The sequence below is a fragment of the Cebus imitator genome, unplaced genomic scaffold (genome assembly GCF_001604975.1).
Source record: "Cebus imitator isolate Cc_AM_T3 unplaced genomic scaffold, Cebus_imitator-1.0 Scaffold219, whole genome shotgun sequence".
NCBI classification, from domain to species: domain Eukaryota; kingdom Metazoa; phylum Chordata; class Mammalia; order Primates; family Cebidae; genus Cebus; species Cebus imitator.
The window spans coordinates 2,665,785-2,690,647 of record NW_016107534.1 but is presented as its reverse complement, the minus strand read 5'-3'; the positions used below and the strand labels follow the sequence as shown (position 1 = coordinate 2,690,647).

Below are 24,863 nucleotides of genomic sequence, written 5' to 3'. Positions count from 1 at the left end.
GCTGGTGGCAGGCACCTGTAATCCCAGCTACTTGGGAGGCTGAAGCAGGAGAATTGCTTGAACCTTGAAGGTGGAGGTTGCAGTGAGCTGAGATCGCACCACTGCATTCCAACCAGGATGACAGGAAAAAAAAAAAAATAAGAAAGAAAAAGAAAATTAAAAGGGCAGAGGAAAGCTCCTCCTAGTGTAAGTTGGGGGTTGGGAGTCAGGGTGCAGAACAAGAGAAAGGCACAGTAATGTTAGAAAGAGGCTTTGGAATCACAGAGTGGGGCTCAGACTGATGTTCAGTTCTGGGTTCTAGGTGCAGCTCTGCCCATTTGTGACCTTGGGCAGGTCACTTTGGCTCTCAGAAGAGCTTCAGTATCTTAATCTGGCAAGTACAGGGATTCATTTAATCAATGAATATCTGCTCAATTCCAACTGTGTGACAGAAACTAATTTAAGTATGGAGATTCAGATGTGAGCAAAGAAACAAAAATCCTTGTTCTCATAAAGCTTCCTTTCTGGTGGGAGGATTGAACTGGAGGGGGTGTCTAAAGCTCCTTCCAGTTGTAAAGTTCTGTAGCTTCAAAGAAAAACTCTTTAGTAGACTCACAAACGAGCCAAGCTGGGAGCTGGGGGGCCGGGGTAGAGAGAGAGAAGCAGGAGGAGGAGGAAGGATGACAGCTGAAACTTCAGTGAGGACTTTGAATAGGGGAGCAGGGTGGGGAAGGTGAAAGGCCAAGAGCAGGGATGAGTCTCGTATGTAAGACAAGTGTGTCCTGGATGCTTTAGGGGACTCTGACCAGCCTTCAGCCTACTGGCTGTGGGGTGGGTAGGGGAGGGCTGCAAGATTGCCTCAGCCAAGCGTTCTTTGCCCACAGACCCCACAGTCCCCACCTCTGGCCCAGATGACCTCTCTCCTCCTGCCAGCCTTGGGAACCCTTCCGGGCAGCCAGAGTGTGGGCCAGAGTCCTGCAGCCTGGGAGAATTGCCTGAACGCGAGGGGCAGCCTCCCGGGGCGCCGACGCCACTCTTCTTCCTGACCCTGGAGGCCGACTGGGCGGAAGCCAGAGCTCGCTGGGGGCTGGCCTGGGAGGCCCACGTGTACGGGGTAGGCGCACTCTTCGGCCTGGTGGCCCTGCTGGCGCTGCTGGCTCTGGCCCTCTTGCCCTGGCGCTGCCCGCCGGGCGCCCCCTGCCTGGCGCTGCTGGACCTGCTGCTGCTGTCGGCAGGGACCACGCGGGCCTTCCCGCTCTTCTACGACGCCTATGGGCACAGGGACCGACTGCCCGCGCTCGCCTGGCTGCTGCTACAGGACCTTCCGCTGCCCTGCCTGGCTGCCGGCCTGGGGCTGGCCTGCCTGCTGCTGGCCCGGCCGCGCTCGCCGCGGTGTCCCGCCGGCCTGGCCGCGCTGCTGCTCCTGGGGCTGGGGCTGGCGGCCGCCGCCGCCCTCGGGAGCGCCGCGCATCGCCCGCTGCGGCCACTGCGGCTCGCCTCGCGCGGGCTGCACGCCTTCCTCGCCGCCTTCCTTTCGGGTCTGCTGCTGGCGCTCTCCTGCTGGGGCGGGCGGCGGCGGCGGGCTGGGGCGCCCCTGGGCGGATCGGGCTTCAAGGGCGCCACCCCCCTGCCGCAGGCGCGCAGCCCCTTCGCCCCGCGAGAGTCCTGGCGACGCGCGGCGCGCACGGCCCTGGTGGCGGGCACCTTCGGGCTGCTGAGCGGAGCCCTGCAGGGCTATGAGGTGCTGCACGCCCTGGGCTACGGCGGCCAACCCGGCCTGGAAGGGCCCTGGCCCTGGTGGGCGTTCCAACTAGGCCTGCGCCTGGGCGAGGTGGGCGTCGCGCTCCCGTTGGCGCTGCTGGGCCTCTACCCCGCGCTCTGCAGTCCACGCGTGCCGCCGCGCTGCTGGGCCAAGCTCTTCCGCTTGTCCCCGGGCCACGCGGCCCCGCTGCTGCCGGGAGGCTGGGTCACTGGGCGCCCAGACAAGGAGCCCCTGGGGAGCGCCATCGCGCGCGGCGACGCCGAGCTGCTGCAGCTGTGCGCGCTGGCAGGGCCAGGCCCGGATCTCCTACTCCAGGGCGGAGGCTGCCGGGGCTTCGAAGGCGCGGCGGCCAACCCGGCCCCGTCCCCTGCCTCCTCTCCCTGCAGCGATTACACCGTGGACTTCCGCCCGCCGTCCCCAATCAACCTGCGGCGCAGCATCGAGGAGGCCCTCTGCAGCGAGGCCCTGCTCGCGCCTGGCCTCTTCCAGGGCCCTGCTTTCGACGACGCCCTGCCTGGGCTCGGCCTCTACCGCACCGCCTCGCTGGGGACGAAGACCGGGGGCGGGCTCAGTGAGAGATCAGGGGACGCCCCTGGCTCCCCGGCACCCCCGGATCTCCCCTCCCCCGGGGCTTGGCCCGCAGGCAGCAGCGCCTCATCTGGCTCGTTGTGCGGACTCTCGCGGGACAGCTCGTCCATGCTGCTGTGTTCCAGCCCCGACAGGGCCCCGCGCTGTCCTCTAGTCTGTGTCCTCAGTCCCCCGCGGCCCTCAGGAAGCAGCCCCAGCCTCCCGGCCTCAGGATCCTACCACGCCCTGTCCCCACCCTCTCGCGACTCCCCAGAGCCTGCTTCTGAGCTGCAGGCGGAGGAGGCCTTGCTGCAGGAGCAATTCCTGGACGCCTGCCGACAGATCGACGAGCTGAGCATGGGCAGCGACACCATAGACCTGTGAAGAGGTGGCCATCTTGCTACCCTGAGATACACCCCTTTCTGGCGCCTGCCCTGCCCGAGACCTGCACACTGTAACCCTTCCCCAATCCTGCCTGGCTCAGATACCTCTCCAGATACCTTCCCCATCCAGGCGCCCCTGGGTGGGTGGGTCAGCAGCCAGGCTCTATTGATTGGGAGTCAGTGCCACCTTCTCTGGAACCCTGGGTGCTGATTCCTCAGCTGCAATTCTAGGCTGGCAGGGGTCCCATTTTCCTTGGCATTCACCAGCAATAAAGCTCCAAGGTGCTCCACTCCTGACCACCACTCCCCACTCTGGTGCGAGTGAGAGGGGCTGTCCTCAGAGGACCCCGGGACTTGCCTCAGGCCCCCTACCCACCTCTGCCATGACCAGTAATTCTATCCCTGTGTGAGTGGGACTCCCTGTCCTCCATGTGACACCCACAGGGGTCTATGGCCCATCTAGGAGACTTTACAGCAGTTGGGTGGGAGGGGAATGCTCTTAAAGTTAATTTATCAATAAAATATTTTCAGAGGAGCGAGGTCTGACTTTCTTGAGAAAGCTTGATTGAGCAACAGCAGCAGATATTCCATCACAAGTGGAAGAGAAGCAGCTCTTGGGTGGGGTGGGTCCCAGGGACCTTCATATAAGACCAACGAGTCTTGTCCTGTGTCTGCAATGAGTGGGGGTCCTGGGAGCAGCCCCTAGAAGACCTGTCTGAATCACTGGGAAGTGGCTTTTCACAGAGATGGGACATGACCCTGGGAGGTGAGGCAGAAACTCTACTACCGTCATCAGTGGAAATGCCTGCATTCCTAGGAGCCTGCTTCAGGCCCTTGTGGACAACTGGCTGGGGACTAGTTAGGGGTCAAGTCCTTCCTGGAAATATTGAGACATATGTAAAAGGGCCTGGTTGCCTCGAGCTGGGATCCCCAGCAACTTCCGTGTTCCCCCTCGCAGCTTGGGATCCACAAAGAAACTACCTTTGTACCTTTTCACCCATCAACAGGTGCTCTTCAGGGTCGGGATCACAACCCCTCCTCCTTCTCCTGAAGAACTCTCGTCTCTAATAGGTGCAGATCCTCCCTGGAGAAAGCCTGTCCTACCCAGCCAGCTCCCAAAGCAAAATTCACAGTGCAGAGACCCACAGACTTCTCCGACCACCAGGCACTCTCTAATCCCTCCCTTGCCTGGGAGCATTTGGCTTTGCGCTCTGTGGTGTGTGTTTGTCATTTGGCTAAAATGCAGCGGTCCTGAGTAGCACAAAAACAGGTTGTGGATTAGGTTTGAAAATAAAAATCTGACAGTGTTTTTGCAGCTGTCCCCATATCACAGGGAGACCTGCAGGAGCATACACACTAAGCTCAAAGTGGAAACACAGAAACCTCATGATTTTTCTTCCAACTTTGCCCATCAGCTCCTAGGGACTGGAGAAGGGAGTCTTGGAAGCCAAGAAGGAAGCAGGCAGGGAGGCTGGGAGGGGTTGGAACCCTCAGCTAGACCAGGTCCACTGCCGGAGGGTGGAAGAATTCAAGCGCTTCTCTCCTTGCAGATGAACATCTGTCTTGGCTGAAAGGAGCGTCCGGGCCTGAGACCTCAGATGGAGGAGGGGAATCAGTTGTGTTTGGGGAAGAGGAAGAATCACCACGGGGAAGAGAAATGGGAGGGAGATGGTGCTGGTGCAGTGGAGGGATGGGACTAGAATGGTTTTGATTGTGTCTCCTCCGTCACCTGGCTCAGCTTGGCTCAGAAATTCTTGCTGCATCCTCACTCTGGGCTGAGGCCCAGAGAACTGCCAACCTCCTAATTACAGGCATTTCTCACTGGTGTCATAGTGGCTGCAGTTGGCCCCGCATCAGAGTTGCTTTGTGTCATGCAAGGAGTGCTTGCTGCTCTGAGCAATTGCTCCCTTTCTTTCCCACTCACACTTCCATCTGCCTCTCATCTGTCTCTGCTCACACTCAGCTCCTCAATGCCATCTCTTACTCACACTGGTCCTTGCCAGCTCCTCTCTCTTTCACTCACTCTCCCCATCAAGGGTCCTTGGGTTCATGCACACACTTCCCAAAAGAGCAGTCCAAGCCCTGCATACCCCAGCCAGTCTCTCTGTTGGTCTGTCTATTGTTTTCTCTCTCTCTGTCTCTCTGTCACACACATACACACGTGCACACACACACATACACACACACACTTGTGCATATACGCTCCTTTTCTGTGTAGCAGCTCTAAATGGAGTTGGGGGGAGGCAGGAGGGGGTTGAGGGAATATAGCTCGTTGTTCACCAGCTCCAATACTTCTTTGATTTTCCTCAGCAAGGATAACCTCAGCCCTTTGACTTCATAGAGCATAGAGGCCAAAGCTCTGGAGGACCCTTCCCTTTTGTCTTGTGCCCATCCCTTACCCAAAGTGGGTTTCCTGGAAGGAATCCAGGTAGATCCTAATGCCTACACCCTTCAGTTCCAAGTCTTGGTATTGTGAGGACTGAAAGACAAGCTCACCTTCATTCATTCATTCATTCATTCATTCAATCTCTTAAAAAAATATTTACTGAATGCTAACAATGTACTAGATGCTGGAAGTAGAGAGGTGAATGAGGTGGACACTAGCCACGAATTTATGGAATTGAAAGTCTTTTGGGGGAAGGCAGATGTTAAACACCTAATGATCTAAATAATCACAATAGCAAAAGTAATTAATTATAATTGTGACAATTGCTAAGACTGAGAACTATTCTGTATTATAAGAAGGTTTGGCTTGCCAGGGGGAGTACAGCTAGAGGGATGGGATCTGGAAGACGCTGGCTGACAACAGCCCAGGCCTCTCTTACTTCCTTTCTTGGCTCCTGCACAGTGATGGATGAGGAGGAGGCCAGCAGTTTATTTCCCCTGGAAGCTACACTGCTGGTGTGATGCAGGGTTCCACGGCTCCTGCTATTTAATAAAGAATGCTGCGTGTGTCTTGGGTAGATGGATGAGCAAATATTCCTGATGAAAGGACCGTTGCCTGCCCTGATAGAAATGGATTGGAAGCGATGGGGCTGGGAGACACATCGGGAAACCAGGTCTGAACCATGGGGAAGGCAGGAAGGATCAGCTGCACTGTTGTCCTCCCAGAGGGGCACAGAACACTGCACTGTGGGTGGCTGCTGACCCCTGATGGGCATAGAGACACAGTTTGGTTTTGTCCTTTAAGGAAGATTTGGGTCAGGAGTACTTAAAACTTAGCATTTGTGGAGGGTCTCACAAAGGGGGTATTGGAACAATCTCAGGATTGTTTTTCTTGTACAGGCTGCAGCCTGGATCAGGAAGGTCTCCTCCTAGCTGGGGTTCTGAAGCTCACAACTTAATCTTTGGGGGTGGAATTTTAATTCCTAAGGTGATAGGAGTGGGCAGGAGGGAAAGAGAAGGAAGAGGGAGGATGCGGAATCCCAAACCAATTTTGTTAGATGATCCATTCCATTGCCTTTGTCTATTTGTCTCTCTTCATCCTGGATAGGATTAACATAGTAGCCTTAAAAATCTGTTTTGTGGCCAGGCGCAGTGGCTCACGCCTGTAATCCCAGCTCTTTGGGAGGCCGAGGTGGGTGGATCACGAGGTCAAGAGATCGAGACCATCCTGGTCAACATGGTGAAACCCCGTCTGTACTAAAAATACAAAAAATTAGCTGGGCATCGTGGCACATGCCTGTAATCCCAGCTATTCAGGAGGCTGAGGCAGGAGAATTGCCTGAACCCAGGAGGCAGAGGTTGCCGTGAGCTGAGATCATGCCACTGCACTCCAGCCTGGGTAACAAGAGCAAAGCTCTGTCTCAAAAACAAACAAACAAAAATCTGTTTTGTGTTTTAAAGCTTCCTTTCCTGGTGTGTGTGTGTGTGTGTGTGTGTGTGTGTGTGTGTGCTTGTGTTTCCCGACAGTTTTGCTCCTGTTGCCCAAGCTGGAGTGCAATGGTGTGATCTTGGCTCACCACAACCTTCGCCTCCTGGGTTCAAGAGGTTCTCCTGCCTCAACCGCCTGAGTAGCTGGGATTACAGGCATGCGCCACCACACCTGGCTGATTTTGTATTTTTAGTAGAGATGGGGTTTCTCCATGTTGGTCAGGCTGTTCTCAAACTCCTGATCTCAGGTGATCCGTTGCCTCAGCCTCCCAAAGTGCTGAGGTTACGAGCGTGAGCCACTGCACCCGGCCCTGAGTTATTTTTTTAAATTTATTTAGAAACTTTTATTGTTGTTGTTGTTTTGAGATGGGGTCTCACTCTCATCTAGGTGCAGTGCAGTGGCACGATCTCAGCTCACTGCAACCTCTGCCTGCCTGGGTCAAGTGATTGTCCTACCTCAGCCTTGGAGCAGATGGGACCACAGGCTCACGCCACCATGCCCGGCTAATTTTTCGTACTCTTGGTAGAGACGGTGTTCCATCATGTTGCCCCAGCTGGTTTTGAACTGTTGACCTTAGGTGATTTGCTCTCCTTGGCCTCCCAAAATGCTGCGACTACAGGTGTCAGCCAACTGCACTAGGCCTACAAGGCATTTTTCTTGCTGACTTTCTGCAGGGCCAAAGAATGATAACATCTGCTTATTGTGAGGGTGTTCTGAGAAAGCCAAACCTTTAGCAGAAAAATGCCTGAGAGAAAGCTTCAACAGAGAGCCCTTCTCCATCACAGTGCTCCTGCTCACTCCTCTCATCAAACAAGGGCAAGTTTTCAAGTGTGTTAATGGGAAATCATGAGGCATCCACCTTACAGTCCTAATTGGGCTCCTTCTGACTTGGTTTTGTTTTCTAATCTTAAAAAAATCTTGTATGGGCGCAGTGGCTCATGCCTGTAATCTCAGCACTTTGGGAGGCCGAAGCAGGTAGATCACCTGAGGTCAGGAGTTTGAGACCAGCCTGACCAAGATGGCAAAATTCCATCTCTACTAAAAATACAAAAATTAGCAGGGCATGGTGGTGTGTGCCAGTAATCCCAGCTAGTAGGGAGGCTGAGGCAGGAGAATTGCTTCAATCCGGGAGGCAGAGGTTGCAGTGAGCCAAGATTGTACCATTCTACTCCAGCCTGTATGACAGAGTGAGACTTCATCTCAAAAAATAGTAATAATAAAAATAAAAATAAATCTTTAAAGGGTTTTTTCAATTAATAGTGCAAAAAATAAAAGACTGCATTGACATGCTTAAATTCCAAAGACCTTAAGTTCTTTATTGATGAACTAAGTGACTGGTATCATTGCTGACAAATGTGTTTTGAACTTGTTGGAGCTAACGTTGAAAAATAAAGTTTAGGCTGGGCATAGTGACTCATGCCTATAATACCAGCATTTTGGGAGGCTGAGGCGGGCTGATCACCTGAGGCCGGGAGTTCAAGACCAGTCTGGCCAACTTGGTAAAACCCTGTCTCTACTGAAAATACAGAAATTAGCCGGGCATAGTGGCGGGTGCCTGTAATCTCAGCTACTCTTGAGGCCGAGGCAGGAGAATCGCTTGAACCCAGGAGGCAGAGGTTGCAGTGAGCAGAGATCTCACCACTGCACTCCAGCCTGGGCGACAGAGCAAGACTCCATCTCAAAAAAAAAAAAAAAAAAAAAAAAAAAAAAAAAAAAAAAAAAAAAAAAAAGTAAAAAATGGCCTTGCGTACTTTTTTTTGAGCCAGCCGTTCTGCAAGGTGTAGCTGTCTTGTACCTATTCAGATCCTGAACCCAGTGGCATGGCAAACACTCTCTGTGTTCCAGAATCCAGGAGCACCCAGATCTCCTGGCCAGTTAAGATCTCTCAGTCTTGGGCCTGTCTGATGAGCTGACTTGAGGAAAAGATCTTCTGCATCTAGGAGGACCTGCATTCTAGGTCTCTGTTTATACGCTGGATGTTACATTTCCTTTGAGTGTGTTCAATGTGGTCCTCCAGTGTGTGTGCTATGATTTATTTTTAAGTATTTTTGGACTACTATCTGTCTCCCCAGCCAGGTGTGGTGGCTCATGCCTACAATCCTATTACTTTGTGAGGCTGAGGGAGATGGGTTGCTTGAGCTCAGGAGTTTGAGACCAGCCTGGGCAACATGGTGAAACCCTGTCTCTACAAAAAATACAAAACTTAGACGGATGTGGTGGTGCATCTGTAGTCCCAGCTACTCGGGAGGCTGAGGCAGGAGGACTGCTTGAACCTGGGAGATCGAGGCTGCAGTGAGCCAAGATCATGCCAGTGCATTCCGGCCTGGGTGACAAAGTGAGACCCTGTCAAAAAAAAAAATCTGTTTCCCCCACTAGACTGTAATCTCCATGAGGGCAGGGACCCTGTCTTTGCTCACCAGTTGTATCTCAAATGCCTGGCTCATAGCTGGAGCTCAGTATATATTTGTTGAAAGAATAATTGTGTACAGTCTGTGTCTGTGTGTACTTTAGTAGCTACGAGTTATTTGTGAAGCTGGGGTGACAGAGAGCTAATGTCCTCTGAGAATGAGAACTGTTCGAATGACGTGTATGACATACCTATGTCTACGTCTTTGTGTTCCGATTGTTTTATGCACGTAATCTGGAAATTCGTGGAGACAATTCAGAAAATATCAAACACCCATTATATATCAGATTCTGAGTTAGGCCCAGGGCAAAAACGACTCCTCCCGCTGGTCCTGCTAACTGTGGGGAGGATCTGGAGGTGAGATTTTAAACAGGGTGGAAATTGTTTACCTATTTTTATTTTTTATGTTAAGATTATTGCTTTTCGGGGGCTTTCTAGCAAAAACCAGAAAGCCTGCCGGGCAAATTCTAAAAAAGCTGTAACACTAGGGTAGAAATTGTTGATAGCAAGTTTCCACCCAGTGGCGAGGGCGATGCTAGGGCAGGGTGCTGAGCCTCGCTCCAGAAGCTCCGCCCCGGGCGCCATTATTTTTTTCATTCCGGAACCTTTTATCCCCCTCCCCACCATGTTTTCCTCCGGTGTCTTTTGAGCAACGAGCACTTCCGGAATCTCCCGGCGAGTCTTTCTACCAAAGCCAGCTTCTCGGCTCGCGTGCGCCGGCCCATTTGGCTCGCGTGCGCCGACCCAGTTAGCTCGTGCCCTCACGCATTTTGGGTTTCCCGACCTCATGGCCGGCCTGACCCTATTTGTGGGCCGCCTCCCGCCCTCGGCCCGCAGTGAGCAGCTGGAGGAATTGTTTAGTCAGGTGGGGCCGGTGAAGCAGTGCTTCGTGGTGACTGAAAAAGGTAGGGGGCGCGGCGGTCGAGAATAGGGCTGGGGTTTCCTGGGAGTGAGATGGGGGCGAGGGCACCTTCCCAAACTTCAGGGAGTCGTATCATTCTTTACCCGGCCCGAAGAGAAGGAACTGGGAACTGAGTTTCTTTTCCAAATTGATTCTGCTTTAGATGCGTTCATAGGGGTCAGTATATGAAAGACAAAGCATTCCCTTACGTTTCTATAGCGCTTTCTCTAGATTATGCGCGCTATTGAAAATAGTTAAGTAGAGCATCAGTAAGGCTTATTGAGAGTCACTTGATTGCCAGGTACAGTGATCAGTTTGATACAGTTTATCTCATTTTATTTTCTCGGTAATCTTACCAGATGGCGAATCTTAATCTCATTTTACAGACAGGACTCTGAGATTTACGGGAATTTAGTAACTTTAGTAAGTTCGTACAGCTATTAAGTAGTGGACCCCGGATTTGATCCTCAGACCTGGACATCTTAGCCAGGATGCTACCCATTCGTTCATTCATTTATTCAGCAGATACTTAATGAATACCTACTGTGTGCCAGGAAGTGTTGTAGGTCCTGGTGATGCAGCAGTGCACAACACCAAACCAAAAAACTTTGCTTTTGTATCTTTAAGGTGGCGAAGACAGCCAATAAGCCAGTTGTGTAGCGAAAACTGTGTCAAATGCTAAGGAGAAAAATAAGTCAGGGAAGGGGTTGGGAAGTCTATGTTCATGTGTGTAGTGGGGAGAGGGGGTGAAGAATGGCAATATAGATAAGGTGGCCAGAGAAGGACTGCTGAGGTAAGAGAGTGAACATATGCCTCTTGGGAGGAGAAAATTCAGGAAGAGGAAGCAAGCCCGAAGGTACGGAGGCAGAGATATGCCTGGCATATTGGAGGAGTAGCAAGGAGGACAGGTTGACTGAAGTGAGTGAAAGGAAAGGATTAGGAGACAAGATGGAGAGTAGCAGATCATGTAGGATTTGTGTGTGTGTGTGTGTGAGAGAGAGAGAGAGGGAGGGAGGGAGGGGGAGAGAGAGAGAGACAGACAGACAGACAGACAGAATGCTTCTTGCTCTGTCTCTAAGGCTGGAGTGCAGTGGAGCCATCTCGGCTTACTGCAACCTGTGCCTCCCGGTTCAAGAGATTCTCCTGTCTGAGCCTCCCGAGTAGCTGGGATTACAGGCGAGTGCCACCATGCCCGGCTAATTTTTGTATTTTTAGTAGAAACAGGGTTTCACTATGTTGGCCAGGCTGGTCTCTATCTCCTGACCTCAGATGATCTGCCCACCTCATGTAGGATGTCAGAGACCATTGCAAGGACTTTGGCTTTTACTCAGAGATAGGAAGCCACTGATTTTAAGCAGAGAGCAGTACGTATGATCTGGCTTTTGTTTTGAAAGATTCCCTCTGGCTGGTGTGTTGTGAGTAGACTGCTGGAGGATAGGACAGAAACTTAAATACTTAAAATAGAGACTGAAAGTGCTGTACAGTAGTGTTTATTAAACTGCAGATTATTACCTACTAGTGGGCCTTGAGGGGGTCATGACTAGAGTTTTTTTTTGTTTTGTTTTGTTTTAGAAAACAGGGTCTTGCTCTTTCAACCAAGGTTGGGGTGCAGGGGTGAGATCATAGCTCAGTGTAACCTTAAACTCCTGGGCTCAATTAATCCTCCTACTTCAGCCTCCCAAGTAGCTAGGACTACAGGTGTGCTTCACCATGGCTGGCCAATTTTTGAATATTTTTGTAGAGACAGGGTCTCACTATGTTGCCCAGGCTGATCTCAAATGATCCACCTGCCTTGGCCTTCCAGAGCACTGGGATTACAGGTGTGTGCCACCACACCTGGCCTGGAGTTCTTAACAAATTAAATAGTGTAGGAGTAAATCCATATATGGTAAAGAATAAGTATTTATAAAACTTTTAGATTTTAAATAAAGAACACATGTATGTACTGGGTTTCAGTGTAAGTCACATTCCATACGGCGACTGCTATGCAGTGCCAGGTGATTGTATTCCAGGGAAGAACAGGCCATTGAATGGAAGTTCTCCTTTGAGTCCTCAGAATATAGGCTACATGTAACCTTACCTTAAACCTTGTGTACTTGATCTAAATCCTTAAAAATCTCTTACTTTCTTTTTAAAAAACTATGCACTTTCCTGTCCAGACGGCTGAGATGTACTGGAAAGAGTGCTGCGCTCAGTGAAACGGGAGGGAGGGTAGGTGGAATGAAGCCTTCCTCGATAGCATTGCATGTTGCTTCAGCTCTTTAAGATGGGAATAATTTCACAGGGTTGTCAGGGACTACATGTACGTGAGCATGCTTTATGCAGACAGTAAAATGTGTGGTATTTACTGTATGACCTTTTATTTGGGTGTCGAACTCCTTTACATTTCAGCTGCTTTACTTTTGGTAGTATTGATCAGGAAGGGCTATGAATTTTCTTTTTCTCATTTTTTGAAAGGTGAGCAGGCAGGTTTTATGACAGAGGGTTCCAAGAGAAGAGAAAAACTGATGTCATGTCGCTTTAACTGGTTTATGTAGATCAGTGTCCTGTGTCAAAGGGCTTATACCCTGAAGCAGATTCAAATGTAGTGGGAACAGGACCAGAGCAGATGAGCTCTGTTCCCTTTTCAAGTGAAGGCAGACTGCTCAATCTGTCCTTTTCCTTTTTGATGCAGTAAATTATTTAAAATCTTCTATCCAAAATGTTAAATCAGAAAGAGCAAAGGTGGGTTACAGTTGATGTTTGTAATTTTCGTGTGCTTGGTCCTCATATTGTTTTTTGTGGAGTCCTATGGAAGAACATGGGGGCTGGTAAGGAGGAGTTAATTCAGTTACTAACACCCTACGTGACGTTAACCAGTTCACTTACTTTCTTCCATCTCAAATTATTTATTTGGAAAGAAGGAGTGGTAATATTTGCTTCACCTATTTTGAGGTGTTCTGAAGATAAAATGAGATAAGAATTCATAGCTGCTTTGGAAAGGTTTAATTTGATATTGACAGCTAAGACATTGGTAATAGTGGTCATAACATCTACAGTCTCTCTGAGCAGTATTTATTATTTGAGGTTCTTTGTCAGGCCCTCAGGCATTTATTATTGCTGATCTGTTTTGAGGAGTGACTGTATTATTGTGTTCTGATTTTTGAAGCTACCAGACTCTCTTAGTCCATTTTCTGTTGCTTATAACAGAATAACTGAAACTGGGTACTTTATAAAGAAAAATTTATTTCTTATAGTTCTGGAGGCAGAGAATTCCAAAGTCTAGTGGCTGTATCTGGTGAGAGCCTTCTCGTTAGTGGGGACACTGCAAAATCCCCAGACGGTGCAGGGTATCACATGGCAAGTGGGCTGAGCATGCTAATATGCTTGCTCACATCTCTCTCTTCTTATAAAGCTGCCAGCTCCACTGTCATGATAGCCCATTAATCCATAAATTGATTAATCCATTCCTGAAGACAGCCCTCTGATCCAATAACCTCTTAAAGATTCCACCTTTCAATAGTGCTACATTGGGGATTAAGTTTCCAACACATGAAATTTGGGGGACACATTCAAACCATAGCACATACCTACCTTTCTTGCCGTCTCTGATGATGTTTTGTTCTTTTTGATGCTGAGTTCTTTGAGGGCCTAATATATTATGGAACCTCTGTGTTCTTGGGATTATCAGGAAAGGGGGAAGAAGAGGAGCTAACAGCAAAGACACCAAATTAAGAGGAGGAAGGCTAATAGTTTCTAAGCAAAGTGGGGATTGAACCACTGATACCATCCTTGTTTCTTTTCTCCTGAGACTTTTAGCAAACTGATAGCAAGGTGGGTTAGGAGTATATCCTCTAGCTTAGACTTTGAGGATTTTCAAATTGAGTTCTCTTGGCTTATGATTTTCTTTCCTTTTCACACTGCTCCTCCTCCCACTGCATTATTCCAGGGAGTAAGACATGTCGAGGCTTTGGCTATGTCACTTTTTCTATGCTGGAAGATGTTCAGAGGGCCGTCAAGGAGATTACCACTTTTGAAGGTTGCAAGATCAACGTGACCGTTGCCAAGAAAAAACTGAGGAACAAGACAAAGGAAAAGGGGAAAAATGGTGAGTTTCTAGTAATTGAAGGAAGTTTTTCTTCCAGGGTGAGCAGCACTGCGAAACTGAAAGAGGGAGGCATGGGGATACCTTCTAGAACTTAAAGCTTTTTGCATTTGTTTTCGATCTCGAGAATCATCCATTGTATTGTGATACTCATTTTAGTTCTTTTGTTGCATCTCAGTCTGAAAAATCTGGTATTCCTTGGTATTGCCACACTTAACCCTGTGGTAAATGGCATCTATCACCAGTAGCTTTTGTTCTGTGATGTTCTAGCCTATAAGTGGGTGATTTTGGAGCACTTATTCCATTACCTCTTATTTTGTAGAAAACTCAGAGGTCCCAAAGAAGGAGCTAAAGCCTAAAAAAGCCAAAGTGGCCGATAAGAAAGCCAGATTAATTATTCGGAACCTGAGCTTTAAGGTAAGTGAGAGAGAAAACAAACATTGCATGTCTTGAAGGCTTTTAGAGCCAGGATGTGATCATTAGTAGAACTCCTCACCAAGATGGTATAATTGGGCTGAATTCCTTCTGGGAATGAACCTTACCCCTGTTGAATTCAGAAAGTGGACCTGTGTAATAAGGGTATTAAGTGTTTTGTTTTGTTTTGTTTTGTTTTGAGACGGAGTTTCGCTCTTGTTGCCCAGGCTGGAGTGCAATGGCTCTATCTCAGCTCACCGCAACCTCCGTCTCCTGGGTTCAAGCAATTCTCCTGCCTCAGCCTCCCGAGTAGCTGGGACTACAGGCAAGTGCCACCATGCCCAGCTAATTTTTTGTATTTTTAGTAGAGACGGGGTTTCACTATATTGACCAGGATGGTCTTGATCTCTTGACCTCGTGATCCACCCACCTTGGCCTCCCAAAGTGCTGGGATTATAGGCATGAGCCACCGCGTCCAGCCAATAAGGGTATTAAGTGTGAAGCTGCTTTCCTTTTTGGGGAAACTACTACTGAGAAAAAAAAGGTAGAAAAAGCTCTCAGATGTCTGTCTTTTTGCCTCTTAGATACAAAGTAAAATGTCTTCTATTTCGAAACATTTGATGTTCTGGTCTCAAAAAGTAAAAAAAGGAGTAAACGTATTCATGTTTTTCATAATTAATGAATTAGTAGTTGATATTTTATGTTAATTTGCTGTGATTGTATTTCTCTTTTTCTTTCTTAACTTTTGGCTTCAGTGTTCAGAAGATGACTTGAAGACAGTATTTGCTCAATTTGGAGCTGTCCTGGAAGTAAATATCCCTAGGAAACCAGGTACTAATGAACCTTCACTTGATGTGAGTTATGTTAACATAATTACCCTTGAACAAATATGTGTGATACCTATAAAATATATGGCTCAGTGCTTGACAACTAATGAAAACCCAAATAATGGTTCTATTCCCCCAATGACATTTTCTGTTGGATCAGAATTAGTTTTAGATAACTAGTTAGAGAAAGTCCATTGCTCTCCCCAAGTCCAAGTCAGAGTATACTCAGTAAGAAGATGTAAGCAATTGCTTTGGGGAATGGGCTGACCTGCTGACAGGATTTGGGTCATCTTGCAGACCTGAACTGCAGTAACTTCCTTCTTAGTATTCTGCTGGCTACCTCCTGCTGCCTCTCACTTCTTTGTACATTTGCACACAGATGGGAAGATGCGTGGTTTTGCTTTTGTTCAGTTCAAAAACCTTCTAGAAGCAGGTAAAGCTCTCAAAGGCATGAACATGAAAGAGATAAAAGGTAAGTTTTTTATTCCCATGTCATTGACCCAGATATTTTTGGTGTCTCGGTGAATTAGTATAGTAACCCACTTTCTGCATTTTCAAAAGATGTTTGCGTTATTGAGAGTCTCATTGCTAATATGGTAGCTATTTAGGTGAAAATATTCCTAGAACTTGATCTTAGGGTTAAACTTGAAAGAACCCTTGCCAGTATTCTTTCATTTATTTGGTGAGAGTGTCCTTTTAAATCCCTAGTGAAAAATGGCCCTGAAATAATTGCTGATAGATACAGGTTGGTATCTAGGTTCCTTCTTGGTTATGATCATCTGTGGGCTATTTATTAAACTGACTGTGGGGCTACTCTACATAATAACTTATCAGGTCTTGTGCCTAAAGAAGTTATTGCTGGCCAGATGTGGTGGCTCACGCCTGTAATCCCAGCACTTTGGGAGGCCAAGGTGGGTAGATCGCCTGAGGTCAGGAGTTCGAGACCAGCCTGGCCAACATGGCAAAACTCTGTCTGTACTGAAAATGCAAAAATTAGCCAGGTGTGGTGGCATATGCTTGTAATCCCAGCTACTCGGGAGGCTGAGGCAAGAGAATCGCTTGAACCCGGGAGCGGAGGTGGCAGTGAGCCAAGGTCGCACCGCTGCACTCTAGCCTGGGCGACAGAGGAAGACTCCATCTCAAAAAAAAAAAAAAAGAAAAAAAAATTATTGCTGTAGAGACATCCTAGCTTCTGAGGAGGATTCAGATGATTCCAGAATGCTTGTTTTGATTCTTGATACTCTAACTGGGAGCATAGTTCTAATTCTTTATGTTTTTACTCCATCTTATCCCAGGTGTGGTGGCTATGTAGAAAGGCAAAATTTCTGTTCATTGATAAAAAGGTTAAGGGTTAAGAGGAGTAGGCAGCGACTAGGAGCTTTATTTAAAGACCAGCATTCCTGAATTGACAGTTTCTTTGTCTCTACTGGTTCCATTATTGTCTGTGATGACTAGGGGCCCTTTATAGAGGTAGGGACACTAAAACCACAGCCTTTCTGATACCACTTTTCTGTTTGACAGGGAGGACAGTGGCAGTGGATTGGGCTGTGGCAAAGGATATATATAAAGATACACAGTCTATTTCTGCTCTAGGTAAGATGCGGTAGTGTTGGGTGAGTGGGGGTGTTATATAACCTGGGCAAGAGTGGTGAAACAACTCCTGTGTTCGTGATAAAAGTGTAAGAAAAAGGCCAGGTGCAGTGGCTCACGCCTGTAATCCCAGCACTTTGGGAGGCCGAGGTGGGTGGATTGCTTGAGGTCAGGAGTTTCAGATCAGCCTGCCTAACATGGCAAAACCCCATCTCTACTAAAAATACAAAAATTAGCTGGGAATGGTGGCGGGAGCCTTTCATCCCAGCTACTTGGGAACCTGGGAGTCAGAGGTTACAGTGAGCCGAGAACATCCCACTGCACGCCAGCTTGGGTGACAAAGCAAGACTCTGTCTAAAAAAAAAAAAAAAAAAAAAAAGTGTATGAGAACTTGCTTGTCAGAGTGAGACTATTGTAGAAGATTAACCAAAAGAATGAGACTGAGCTTTCAGGGAAAACTCTAAATTCTTGCTGGCTCACAAATGAGTCCAGGTCTGTTTGTCAATTCATGTTGTACCATCTGGTGCTCTGGTCCCAAAACCTAGGCTCTTTTGAGTCTAAACCCCCTCCTGGGAGTGGCTGTGAGTGAGCCTGAGCTCATTGTCCCCTTTCCTTGCTGTTCTTTCCAAGCTTTGAATAATAGGAGTTATGGAACATTAAGAATAGAGAAACTTAAAACTTGAGTTTTATTTAGAAAACAATTGGCTGTTAAGCCACTAGGATCTCAGAGAATAAAACGCACTGAGATTGAAGTTCTTGGCTTGGCTTTGCCCCCTAGTGAGCATTTCGATAGCTGTGGTGTATGAATGGTCGGCTGTTTGCAGAGGCTCAGTTGCCACTTCTTTTAGTCTGGGCCAGATGAACCTTCAGGGTGATGAATAGGACAAATCCTAACGGAATCTGGGTGATAAGAGTTTTGTTTATTTCTGTTTTTGCTTTTTTTTCTTTATACTTTCTCCTGTTACATACAGTAAGAAAAATATATGAAATTCTGTAAAACCAATGAAACCACCAACTTGGAGTATTGGTTACTCTTGTTAAAATAAGATCATTTTGGATATTAAATGAACTTTTTCTTTCTTTACCTCCCTCTGTAGGTGAGGAAAAGAGCTGTGAATCTAAACATCAGGAATCAGTTAAAAAGAATGGCAGGGAGGAAGAAGATATGGAGAAGGAAGAAAATGATGATGATGACGATGATGATGATGACGAGGTTGATGATGATGAAGATGAAGAGGAGGAGAATATAGAATCAAAGGTGACCAAGTCTGTGCAAATTCAGAAGAGGTAAGCAGCTCAGTCTGTTCTGAGACAGCAGAGGAAAATTCAAGATTGTCTCTGAGAGGAAAAATTCTCCTTTTTCTGCCTGCACCATTGCAGAATTAACATGTGTAATGAAATTGAATAGGCCCCTCTGTCAGCCCACAGCCTTAGTTCTGATCTGTGCCTTTGCAGAGCAATCAAGAGAACAGCCTCTGCAGAAAGCAGTGAAGAGCATTCTGAGGAGGACAGTGACCTGGAGGAAAGCGACAGTATTGATGATGGAGAGGAACTGGCTCAGAGTGATAGCAGCACTGAGGAGCAAGAGGATAAAGGTTCGCTTGGGCTTTCACTATAAATGATCTTTAAAAAGTTACTGAAGTTACTGTAATGAACATCAGTTCTGCTTAGGCCTCTTTTTAAATAGGACTCTAAGGTGGTCTATCAAATTATGTTTAAATGCTGAAAAGGAAACTTTTATACTCCTTTCTTCCAAAGATTTTTTTGTTATTTCCTTTTTGTTTGTTTTGTTTTTTAAATGAGTTTTGGAGTGGTGTTTGAGGGTTAAGATTCTTAGAGAATTTAAGACCTAGCTTAATGGTGAGGTTCTACCTCTCTGGATTGTCCAACTTGATTGAATAACCAGGTAAACAGCATCTTACCCAGAGAATATAGAAGAAACAGATGATATAACAATCTGAATTCCAAGGTAGATTTTAAACAACACCTTTGAGTTGCAGTGAGGATAAAGAGCTGTATAGTCAGCTCCGACTGCCATAACAAAATACTATAGTCTAGATGGCTTAAACAACAGAAACTTATTTTCTCACAGCTCTGGAGGCTAGAAGTCCCAGACGCCAGCTGATTCCATTTTGGGTGAAGCTGTCTTCCTGGCTTGCAGACTGCTGCCTTCTTACTATGTCCTTGCATGGCATTTTCTTTGTGTGCTTGAACAGGGGGAGAGAGAGAACAAGTAACAGTGAACTCTGGTCTCTCTTTTCTTATAAGCACAGCAGTCCTATCAGATTAGGGTCCCAACCTTAAGAGCAAGCTAGCTCAGTTACCTCCCTAAAGTCTCTGTCTCCAAATATAGTTGCATTTGGAGTTAGGGCTTCGATATATGAATTTTGGGGGAACACAGTGCATTTCATAGCAAGGAACTCTTTGAGCATGTTGTAAAACTTTAGCCAATCCTTATTGCTGCCTTAATTGAGAATAAATTCAACTTGTTTATTGAGGAAGGCAGGTCATTACAGAATGAGAAATGGTTAATGACTGGTTCTTTGATTTGTCTGGCTGGAGATTTTTATTCAGCTATTTTTATTCTGATTCCATTTCAGTAAGTCCGGAATGTTGGTTTGACCATATAAAAAATCTGAGGAAATAAGCTTTTTCTATGAGGAGAAAATGGTATACACCTTAGAATCAAAGGAGCTTTTACATTGAAGGCACTATGAGACCCGGTATTCTATAACCCACAGCCAGCTGTCTCATGCCATTCTTTCAGCTGAGCAACTTATAGGACAGATAAATGATAATGAGAGAAAGTTAATAAAAAACACAATACAGAAGAGTGTAATATGCAAAAGTTCCTCAATAATCCCAACAATTCTCCAAAGTAAGCACTGTTGTTTCTTGTGTATCCTTCCAGATATTTTCTTTGTATATAGAAGCATATATGTCTGTTCTTGAAAACAGTGAGTCTCCCGAATACCCAGATCCTCAGCTTCTTAGGGAGCTTCCCCAGAGATAACCAAGGTTATTTGTTTCTTGTGTATCTAGAGATATTTTAATACATTTATAAGCAAAATGCACACATTTACATACACATACACACTCAAAATAGTGTTTTTTAATAATTGGTGTGTGACTGTATGTGTATGTTTTTCCTCAAAGTTTCCTGTGTCCTGTACAGTATTTCCAGAAAGTTTACACTGTCATCATAGTATATGGGAATATCTTTTTCCCATACCCTTACCACATTGGATTCCATCTGTCTTTTTGATTTTGCAATCTGTTGTTGAAAAATAGTATCTCATTTCTTGTGCTATGTTTTCTTTAATTAAGAGTGAGTTCAAACCTCTTTTCATGTACTTAATTGCATGTCCTCTGTCTACTTTTATTTACTTTTTTGAGACTGAGTTTCATTCTTGTTGCCCTGGCGGGAATGCAGTGGCTCAATCTTGGCTCACTGCAGCCTCTGTCTCAGGTTCAAGTGATTCTCCTGTCGCAGCCTCCTGAGTAGCTGGGATTACAGGTGGCTGCCACCACACTGGCTGATTTTTGTGTTTTTAGTAGAAATGGGTTTTGCCGTGTTGGCCAGGCTGGTCTCGAACACCTAACGTCAGGTGATCCGCCTGCCTTGGCCTCCCAAAGTGTGGGGATTACAAGCGTGAGCCACTGTGCCTGGCCTCCTTTGTCTATTTTTAATTGTTTTTTTCTTTTAACAGTTTATGCAAGATCTTTATGTACTTCAGAAGTTAGCTCTTTGTCATGTGGCTTACGCTAGTCTCTTTCAGTTTCTTGTTTTTCTTTTTACCTTAGCTGTGCAAGTTTCAAACAAAAAGAAGAGGAAATTACCCTCTGATGTGAATGAAGGGAAAACGGTTTTTATCAGGTATGGCTTTCTACCTCTAGAATTGCTTTTGTGTTGTCTTCATAGATCTCTCCTCCTCCTCTCCCTTCTCCTTTTGGCACCAGTTCTGTTACCTAGCCCAGAAAATTAGATCAAGCACATCTGGTCCCAGGAACATACCAAACAATGAGAAATGTAGGACAATCAGAACTATAACACAGAAGACAGATAGCATGGGTCCTGACATCTTGTCTTCATCTAGATTTCATGCTTTTTAATTGGGTTGGCATCATTTATAAGAAATCAATTCAACTGTTAGAAACATCTTGCTTCTGGCCTTTGTTTTAGGGGGAGTACTGAGGAGGAGTAACACTGCTTATCTCAAATGATTTCTGTCTTTATGCCTAACTTATCTTCTGATGCAGGATCCACAATAAAGTAAGGCATCTCATCTGTTTCCAGGAAAACGAGGTGGGAGTAGGGGTGGAGATAGGCTTTATTTCATGTTGCTGTTGCTGTTTAGCTCTACTGACTGCAACAGATTGCTGCTTTCGTAAGGTTAGGATGTCTTTAGTACACCTCATGCATGCCTTCTAGTCTTTCTAAAGTACCCAACGTACCAGGGTCATTTGGGTCTGATTTTAGAGTTATATATTTTATCTTCTTATGCAATCTTTTAAAATTGTTTTTTTGGGCACGGTACTCAGGCTTATAATCCCAGCACCTCGGGAGGTAGAGTCAGACGGGATCACTTGAGGCCAATTCAAAACCAGTCTGGCCAACATGGCGAAACCCCATTTCTACTTAAAATACAAAAATTAGCCATGCGTGGTGGCACGCGCCTATAACCCCAGCTACTTGGGAGGCCTGAAGCACAAGAATCGCTTAAAGCCCAGAGGTGGAGGTTGCAGTGAGCTGGGATTGTGCCACTGTACTCCAGCCTGGGTGACAGAGCAAGACTCTGTCTCAAAAAAAAAAAAAAAAAAAATTGTTACACAATTTATGTTCATTCTAGGAAATTGATGAATACATGAGCAAAAAGAAAAAAAAAACCCATTAATCACTATTCAGAGAACACCTACACTACATGCCCACATCATAAAATTAACCCCAACCCTAACCTAATCCTAACCCTAACCTTAACCCTAACAGAGATGAATTTATACATGCTGTACTGAAGCCCATTTTCTCACCTAACTGCATGTCCTTCCATGTATTTTAAAAATTGTGTTATTTGGAACTGCCATATAAATAATTTTGTATTTGTGGAGGATCTAACAGGAAGGAAGAAATGTCACAGTGAGGAAGAAGCGTGTGACCTCAGTACTAAGGATACCATTCCTTATACACCTTTTAAATAATAAAGAACTTAGGAAAATAAAGGGGTGGAAGAGAGAAAACTATGTATATGATGAGGCAAATTAAAAGAAATAATGTAGCTAGGCCATGTCGTATTGCAGAAAACTTTTTTATCTGGGTTATCCATGAAACAGAATCATTCATGGGGCTGTTTAGTGCATATAAGAGAAGTAAAATTATAGATACTTATTAGGGACTGTTTTTCTTACTCCTGGAAGGATTAAATAGTTGGAGAAATGAGGAATGTTTATACTGTGTTGAAATTTTAGGACAACAAAATCTCCTTCTAACATTTTTTAATCCCTTCAAGAGAAGTAAGTAGTTTTCTTTTTTTGGACTTAGTAAATTTTACTGTGTTTGCTTTTATGTTACTATTTTGAAGGATTTTCTGACTTTTGTAAAATTTCAGCTGAAACATGGATTTAATATCAACACAGAAGAAAAACTGGCTAATTGAGAAAGAGAGAATTTGACATTTCTCACTAGTCTGCTGTGAGTCTTCTAGTTTGTAGTAAGAGAAATGAATTTTGGCCAATTTAAGTGAAAAAGAAGGTTCCAGAATCAAAGTTGTCATCCCTAAGAGCAAGCCTCAGGAAGAGTCTGAAAATCTGGGCAGTTCTGGGGCCCTAGGTGATGGAGGATGTGGGTCTTTTCTCCGGGGATATCACTTTTTTTCTTTTAAAGTATAACATATATTCTGTAAAGTACATTAAGCATACAGCTCAGCTAAAATTTTATATGTATACATCCATGTAGCCACCACCCAGATCAAAATATAGAAATTTCCAGCACCCTAGAAGTTTCCCTGGCATGGGGCACCGTTTTGAAATGAATCTGTACCTACAGTTTCTGGTGTTTGTATATATCTGTTTATGTTTTCAGATTCCTGAGAAAGAGAACTTGATTGACAAAGGAAAGACAGTTGGGGCCAAGGGCCACTGGGAGCCATCACTATGTATTAGTGCTATTTGTGAACAAGGGAGACATTGTCCTGGCACATGTAATTGACCTTTGATATGATCATCTGGTTGTCTTCCATAGAAATCTGTCCTTTGATTCAGATGAAGAAGAACTTGGGGAGCTTCTCCAACAGTTTGGAGATCTCAAATATGTCCGAATTGTCTTGCATCCTGACACAGAGCATTCTAAAGGTATGTTTTCAGCTGGCCAGGCCCTAAAAGAGTTGAGGCCACTGCCCAGGGTATTGACGAGGTTACGTAAGAGCATAACATATGCCATTTTGAGGGATTCACAGTCCACCAGCCAGCCCAGGTTTCTGGGTTCCATAAAAGTACCAGGGACACCAGATAGGGTGGCACATGCTTGTAATCCCAGCACTTTGGGAGGCTGAGGTGGGCGGATTGCCTGAGCTCAGGAGTTTGAGACCAGCCTGGGCAACATGGTGAAACCCCATTTCTACTAAAATACAAAAAATGAGCTGGGCATGGGGGTATGATTGAGGCAGGAGAATTGCTTGAACCCGGGAGATGGAGGTTGCAGTGGGCTGAAATTGAGTCACTACACTCCAGCCTGGGCGACAGAGCAAGACTCCATCTCTACCCCCCCGCCAAAAAAATGTACCAGGTACATCCTGAGGTTGTCTTAATGATGTCAAACTCAGCATCTTTAATGGTGCTGCTAGCCATAATTTTGTCTAAGCTTTTTAAGCTCTTTCTTATTTACTTTAGGGTAATGAATTCCATTTTTGTTCTTTGCATTTCAAATGTGATAGTATCTCATGGGTATTAATCACTCCACATTGCTTGAAATTACCAGGATCTTTTTTTTTTTTTTTCCTGTTGCTTTTGTTAGGGGTGGAAGCTGACAGAGAAACTCTGTTGCAGTGGCAGCAGTTAGAAGGAAAACTCTGTGTTGCAGGCGTGCTGCCTTAGATTTTTTTTTTTCTAAAGCTATTTCTTTTGAGTGTTAAGGGTTGACCATTCTTCATTCTAGTATACTGTTGTTAGGTAAACATTTTTCCAACCCATTCATAATGTTTGATTTCATCTGTTGCAGTCATTCTCCTAAAGCACCGAGTTCTTAATTTATTCTGATTCTTGATTCCTTTGAAATATAGCAATTCTCTCCCTAGAAAAATGCTGCTTTGGCGGGTGTGTGGGCTCTCTCCAGCCTATCCATGGTTTAAGAACCTCCATTCTAAACCTTTTTATTTTTCACATCGATAGGACCTAATCACTTTTGATTTTTTACTCACCTAAAAAAAGTAAGACCTGGTGCGTACCTGAAATCCCAGCTACTCAGGAGACTTGGGGGAACCCAGGAGTTTCAGGCTTCAGGGAGCTATGATTGCCACTGCACTCGAGACTGTGAGACAGAGAGAGACTTCCTCCATTTCTTAAAAAAAAGATGTGAATAAGGCAGCACTGTGGAATGAAGTTAGGGGTCTAATTAATCCCAGCTATGCTACAGATTAACTGGGTGATTTTTGGCAAATCATTTAACTACTGTTGGCTTCTGGTTTTCATCCGTAAAATTAGTGGGTTCAAGTAGAGTAATCACTTAAGGTACCTTCATCTCTCATGCTTAGTTATACTTCTTGGATCTTTTCCATTTCTAAAATGTTTTTAGACCATTTAGATTACATAGAATGTTCCAAATTGAGTCCATTAATGTTAACAGAGTTCATGATCTTAATAAGCATAGTTTTAGTCATTTTTTAAAAAAAGTATTGTCCTTTCCAGGCTCATTAAATTTTTCTGACACCTTTTCTACCTACTCATGTAGCTGGTGCTGCTCCTATAACTCATCCCTCTCAGTATGCCATTTTGCTGCCTGGAAGAGCTAAATATTAACTGCAGTCTTTTAGGGAAATGTTAAGATTGAACCCACTACTGACTCTGGAAACTCCAATGACAAAATT

The 24,863-nt window shown here is 45.8% G+C and overlaps 2 protein-coding genes and 1 non-coding gene across 5 annotated transcripts in view; 2 read left to right on the top strand and 1 right to left on the bottom strand.

The window, feature by feature from the left end:
* The window catches only part of PRRT4 (proline rich transmembrane protein 4), an 11,973-nt gene extending 8,747 nt beyond the window's left edge, over positions 1-3,226 (top strand). For both annotated transcript variants that reach the window (XM_037746054.1, XM_017549494.1), the window contains exon 5: positions 864-3,226. In XM_037746054.1, the coding sequence (XP_037601982.1) occupies positions 864-2,692 (1,829 nt within the window). In that variant the 3' untranslated portion in view covers positions 2,693-3,226. The remainder of the gene's footprint in view (positions 1-863) is intronic.
* A 6,171-nt stretch (positions 3,227-9,397) lies between these two features.
* LOC119474235 lies at positions 9,398-9,459 on the bottom strand. The gene has a single exon (XR_005203521.1). It is a non-coding gene; the product is annotated as a U7 small nuclear RNA (small nuclear RNA).
* A 174-nt stretch (positions 9,460-9,633) lies between these two features.
* Positions 9,634-24,863, top strand: part of RBM28 (RNA binding motif protein 28) — a 38,441-nt gene continuing 23,211 nt past the window's right edge. For both annotated transcript variants that reach the window (XM_017549493.2, XM_017549492.2), the window contains exons 1-10: positions 9,634-9,877; positions 13,802-13,960; positions 14,280-14,374; positions 15,127-15,202; positions 15,578-15,670; positions 16,720-16,791; positions 17,886-18,075; positions 18,244-18,383; positions 20,593-20,665; positions 23,024-23,133. In XM_017549493.2, coding sequence (XP_017404982.1) covers positions 9,760-9,877; positions 13,802-13,960; positions 14,280-14,374; positions 15,127-15,202; positions 15,578-15,670; positions 16,720-16,791; positions 17,886-18,075; positions 18,244-18,383; positions 20,593-20,665; positions 23,024-23,133 — 1,126 coding nt within the window. In that variant the 5' untranslated portion in view covers positions 9,634-9,759. The remainder of the gene's footprint in view (positions 9,878-13,801; positions 13,961-14,279; positions 14,375-15,126; positions 15,203-15,577; positions 15,671-16,719; positions 16,792-17,885; positions 18,076-18,243; positions 18,384-20,592; positions 20,666-23,023; positions 23,134-24,863) is intronic.